Below are 6,000 nucleotides of genomic sequence, written 5' to 3'. Positions count from 1 at the left end.
GAATCTTTATTTCTGCAAATGATATCACATTCTAAAAAATGCATGAAACTGTCCACACAGGGTAAAGTTTTGTATTTATCAAAATGGCAACTGTGTGTGTTCTCCTCTTCCTCCTCCTCTTCCTCCTCCTCTCTTCCTCTTCCCTCCTCCTCCCTCCTCCCCTTCCTCCCCTTCCTCCCCTTCCTCCCCTCCTCCCCTTCCTCCCCTTCCTCTTCCTCCTCCTCCTCCTCCTCCTCCTCCTCCCCTTCCTCCTCCTCCTCCTCCTCCTCCTCCTCCTCCTCCCCTTCCTCCTCCTCCTCCTCCTCCTCCTCCTCCTCCTCCCCTTCCTCCCCTTCCTCCCCTTCCTCCCCTTCCTCCCCTTCCTCCCCTTCCTCCCCCTCCCCCTCCTCTTCCTCCTCCTCCTCTTCCTCCTCCTCCTCCTCTTCCTTCTCCTCCTCCTCCTCCTCCTCCTCCTCCTCCTCCTCCTCCTCCTCCTCCCCTTCCTCCCCTTCCTCCTCCTCCTCCTCCTTCCTCCTCCTCCTCTTTCTCCTCCTCTTTCTCCTCCTCTTCCTCCTCCTTCTCCTCCTCTTTTTCCTCCTCCTCCTCCTCCTCCTCCTCCTCCATGGCAATCATTGAAAGAAATGATATGTGACACATCATCACATTACCTGTATAAAGTCAGAGATCACAAAAGGAAGAAAAGTATATGTAAAGCTGACTTTTGCAATATTACCTTCTCGGTTTTCTAACTTTTAAATTCTTTTTAAAGATATTATTCATGTAATCAAAACACAGCAAATTATATATCAATCCAAAGCTTAGCGTCTGATGAATTCATCACTGTCACTGGCATGTACAAATATCCTAAAACCATTTTTACTGTTTTCTATTACCTCAGCATCTGTGGCTCTCATCCCCTATTGACTGATTCTGTGACGCGCTATGTGTATTTTTGGCATGGGCGCAGCCATAGTGGGTGTATCAGCCAACCCCCCCTCCGCACTCCCCCACCCCTCTCCCTACATTAGCACGCGCGCAGAATGAAAAACTGCTTTAGCCAATAGGCGTCTCGTACTGAGTGCGCGAATGCTTGCTTAGTGCGCGAACCTTTGTTACAAGTGTGTGATAAACATGTTGCCTGGGGTGGGGGAGAGCAGGGGGGGTCGGCTGATACACCCACTATGGCTGCGCCCTGTGCCGTAAAATGTCTGCTGCCCTCAACGAACCCGAATCGGTCAATACACTCATCACTGCTAAATTGTTACAACTCTAGAACACTGTGATGTTAGGAGCACTCAGGGTTTTTTTCCCCCATCTTTTGGCAGAAATGGAAAAACATGAAATATAGTGAAGGTTTGTGGAAAAGAAAGTGGGACACTTATGAGACCATGATACATCATCGCCCACTCTCACTATCTCTCTCCCCCTCTCTCTTTTGATTTTGCATAAAGTGATATGTTACGGTGACTGGCTTCACTGTTCTTGGATAATGTGAAACTTGGGGATTCCAAAACTATTCATTTTCTTGTCCAATTCTGATGATACTTTTTCTTCTCCCCATGTATGATTTTATTGTCTCTTTTTATTTAAATCAATGTAAACATGGATTGGATTCCCTCACCTAAATGGTGCAAGATATCTCATTCTGCAGTAACTGCATGGGAGACTTCGAATTCTGTGACCAAACAGATCACTCTTCCATCCTTGCCACACAAAATGGCTGCTTTGGTAACCGTAGCGACAGCATCATCACAGTGTAAAGAGACTGCTGCAGCAGATAAGGATCCCTCACATTTTTGCTCACTTTCCATTGATGGGACTCTGATGTTATCTGTGTTTCCATTTTGGAGATGCATTTGATATTTTTTATGGGGGGGGGGGGAGGAAGGAATTCATAAATCTCTCATATTAAAGGTCACCTAATCTGAAAGGGCATCTGACACAAGAGTGATGAACAGATGAGTGCATTTGGTTTGGAAGACAATCTAAATGACATTACATGACAAATAGAGTGAATGCATTTGATTGAATTAGTAGCAAATAACTTTAGTACTTACATAAAATGCCTTTGATTAAATTATGATAAATTGATTTCTATGCCCTTTCCTCTCATCTGTAAGTTTAGCAAAGAGAGTCAGTTACTACTACATAATGTTTCTATTAAAATTTTAAACTATAGATGAAGCTGCTGTCTTTCGTATCATGTTTGCCCTCATCTGCTGTTTTAGTGTTTTTATTCTCCAGTGGCAATATTTCCACCATGAAATGAGTAGATATGTTAGATGTGTCACCTGCAACAGTGCTGTCCCTTTAGGATTGCATTCTCATTGAAAGTTCAAACTCTGACGAGGCATTTATCCACCATTGCTAGATTTACATGTATTTGGAGATTTATGATAGTAGCACTGGTTGCCTACTGCTGAAGATTTTATGTCAGGCACAAAAAGTAAAATGGGAAGGGGGGGGGGGGGGGGTGTGCAGTGATTACTCATTCATTAACAATGGAATTAGAATTGATCATGTGTCAAATAAAACAGGTATTAAGACCAGGACTGTTATTTTGATTGTGAGTACCATGCACTCTCATTAAAACGAACACGGTTATAACAAAATTCCGCTTACAGTGAAATAAAAATTTAGGCTGCAGCATTATCCGCTCTTATGTCCTTTATTGTTTATTTGTTCAGTTATAACAAAATCTTGATGAAACAAAAAAAATTGTCGTTTCGAGGACTTTGTTATAACGGGAGTCCACTGTAAACATGGACTTGGCACACTGCCAGAGGTGAGAATACACAAATGTGGCAGGATAAGGGTTAATCATTGATACATGTTTACTTGACTGAATGCTTCAAATAAATCAACAGGTTGTTATCAGGAGGATGGAATGATGTTAGGATGAATTGTTTAAGTAGCCACTCGGAGGAAGTAATTACCCATGGACCTAAAGGGAAAGTCCAGACGATTTTAATAATTTCACATCATGTGGTACATAAAATGACAGCTCCATGTATAGATTTATGGAATTTGTTAAAGTCTGTGAGCAGATAAACTATTTAATAGCATTACTCTGAAATAAAAAAAAACAATCAAACAAATTACACTTAACAAGGATGATAAGATTAGGAGGCTCTCATATTTCAGAAATATATGATTTGCAAATTACAGTAATGCTTGCTTTATCTGTGGAGGATTTATGCAAATGTATAAACTTGTATAAACTATCACCAAGTAGGCCTACTGCTTGATTCACGAGTGTCCCTCCCATAATCTCTCATGGCCATGGCCATATCCAATAACGTGAGAATGATGGACGAAACAAGCACGATTCACTTTATTAAAGCCCATAAAATTGGAATAACCCTGGTAGGGTATAGTGTGCATCCGGAGGGACCTTGCCTTTTGTTTTGATATTCTACGTATGTGTATGTATGTGCATATACAAATATACCAAAAAAAAAGTCCCTGGACAGTTCCCGCAGCATCTGGGGGGAATTAATATCTCCTCGCCTCCCGAGGCCTATGAGTGAGATTTACTCGGCCAAATTGTCTGATCTTCCACCCCCTGTGGGTGGCATGCTCCAGTTCTGCATCAGATGAGAAGGATGCCCGGGCAGGTGTCGGGGGGCTCATCGCCTTACAAACCATCCGTTTATCCAAGCGCATCTGCTCGTCAGGGCGCGGAGCATCTAATTTCCCCAGTTTTCCGGCTCGTGAAAGTCTCCAGCTTGTGAAAGTCGCACTGTTGTCTCCCCTTTCCGCACGGTGTGTGCGATATCGGTAGATAACGATGCTCCGCATCTGCATATGATGGCGGTTTCCACGAATCCGTCTCATTCGCAGTGCTGTGCCAAGCACTGTGAAATTCTCCTCTCCTCGCCTCCTCCTTTTTTTTTTTCTGTAGCTTTGCTGCTCTTAAGTTTGTGATGATGTGGATCCTTGTGTCTATGGTAGACTCAAATATACAAATTCAAAGATGGTATCTGTACAAAGGTATGAAGTTAAGCAATGTCATATACAATATTATTCACATTACCGTAAAGTTCCGTGTATAAGACGCACTATTTTTTCGTCGGAAAACGTTGAAAATCGGGGGTGCGTCGTATACACGGGTACAGTCCAATCACAGAAAAAAATCCGTCATGTACACCCAATTTTATAAGGCCAACTTGGGGCCATGTATGCCCATCGACGTTTGGAAGGTAAGCAATCACTAAAACTTACGGATAAAAGAGCGATCTTTCAATCTGGACACACACAAAAGCTGCAAATACGAGATAAACTTACATTGGCCTTGTGCAATAACGATATATCAATCTGGCCATAGACAACAGCTGTAACAGCACTGCTGTATGCTACCGATGTCAGTCTACCAAGCTACCAACAGCCAACCTAGTAGCTGGAATACGCGATGTACAGGTATCATTACTAAATTACCGATACCGTAAACTTATCAATGTACTAGTATCAATATGGCCATAGACAAAAGCTGTAAAATACGGAGTAGGATCGACACTCTGTCACCGTAAATATGAACGATGTGTGAAGCATGCATGCATATCCGTGTCGTTCGTTTGCTCTTCATTTCACGAGTGCGAGGCCAGCTAGGATAGCATAGCTACAACACTGTAGCTAGCTAGCTAGTTAGCTAGCAAGCCTTTGGCAAAGGCAGCACCTGCAGAGAGGCTTTTGCAATGGACTCGCGTGCACACAGCGATCGGATCGAAGCGCGCTTGCCCGTTGCGCGCTGTGTGTGCAAGTCCATTGCTCTCTGTGTGCGTGTGCTGAAATTATAGCGAGCTGCCTTTTGCAAAAGGCTAGCACTGCGCATACAAGCATGGTACAAGAGACCAAGGAGTGTGTTTGAAGCTCCTTGAAGAGACACACGTTACTGGTAACAGTGCATGAGTGTAATTACCGTACGCACCGTACGTCTTGCCGTATGATCCCTCTGCTACACTTGTTGATGTTTTTCTTATTTTTCGTTATGAACCTTCCAGTCTGACATGTGTCAATATGCGAGACACCCTCTGCTATGTATGACAGCAAAGATCGTACTGTACACTCATGAATACGATATGCATGACACATGTACCACGATTGAAAGGTGAAACAATAGCAAGTGAGTACCGAGACAAGTCTCGCATTTTGCGTCTTCCATATTTTGTTGATGTCCGATGAATACCGTTAAAAGAAAATATAAAAGGAAACGAAAAATAGAGCAAATACATGCTGCATTCTAGGGAAATTTTGAGCTGAAATAATATGTATGACACACGCAATATTTGCGTGGACATATTCGTGGGTTGTTTTTTTTTTAAATTCTAGGTCCGAAATTAGGGGTGCGTCTTATACACGGGTGCGTCTTATACACGGAACTTTACGGTATTGAAATTTTTGCAACTCGAATTGCACTTTGCCCGGTGCTCTACCGACTGAGCTGTAGAAAGCCCTAGTTCAGTGTTCGTCCCAGAAATCCCTAATTCTCAATGCTCGTGTGGTCAGAAGCTACAGCAGTGTGTATGTGTGTGACACACGCGCACACTGTCTTTAACCTGACATAAACCCGAAGGGTAATTCAACTTGGGGAATAAATAAGAGGGATCAGGAGAGATTTCCTTTGAATTTACCCATTGCTTGCATAAAATGGATATGCAGGGCATTAACCCGTTAAGGACGAGTCCCGAGTATACATTTGTACTCGGGCTGGTGTCTATGGGAAATGCTAGTTGTAGCAAAATCAGTCCATCCTCAATGGGTTAAAATGCATGAGGGACCTCCAAAATCTAGGAAACAACAGGTTGATGTGGTCATGCTCTTTTCTGCTTTTTGTGGCTGTTGTTGGTACTCTTAAATGAAGACAACTTTTGATCAGAAGACAAGGTCATTATTGAGTGGCAGGTAATTAAAATAGTGTCCTGTGATTTATCTCCTTGAAAGGTACAATGCACAATGACAATATGAGAATAACTTTTGACATAATGATATATGTTGCCTGTTGTCAATATGATTGGATTCTAT

The 6,000-nt window shown here is 42.9% G+C and overlaps 1 protein-coding gene across 1 annotated transcript in view; it reads left to right on the top strand.

The window, feature by feature from the left end:
- The first annotated feature begins 2,741 nt into the window (after positions 1-2,741).
- LOC139745027 (serine/threonine-protein kinase 32B-like) overlaps positions 2,742-6,000 on the top strand; it is a 46,882-nt gene continuing 43,623 nt past the window's right edge. The window contains exons 1-2 of the mRNA XM_071655436.1: positions 2,742-2,764; positions 3,565-3,692. Coding sequence (XP_071511537.1) covers positions 2,742-2,764; positions 3,565-3,692 — 151 coding nt within the window. The remainder of the gene's footprint in view (positions 2,765-3,564; positions 3,693-6,000) is intronic.

Source organism: Diadema antillarum, unplaced genomic scaffold (genome assembly GCF_040938485.1).
Source record: "Diadema antillarum isolate AM-2024a unplaced genomic scaffold, OU_Dant_1.0 seq00001230_RagTag, whole genome shotgun sequence".
NCBI classification, from domain to species: Eukaryota; Metazoa; Echinodermata; class Echinoidea; order Diadematoida; family Diadematidae; genus Diadema; species Diadema antillarum.
The sequence above is the reverse complement of the archived record's forward strand: the minus strand, read 5'-3'. Positions and strand labels throughout refer to the sequence as shown.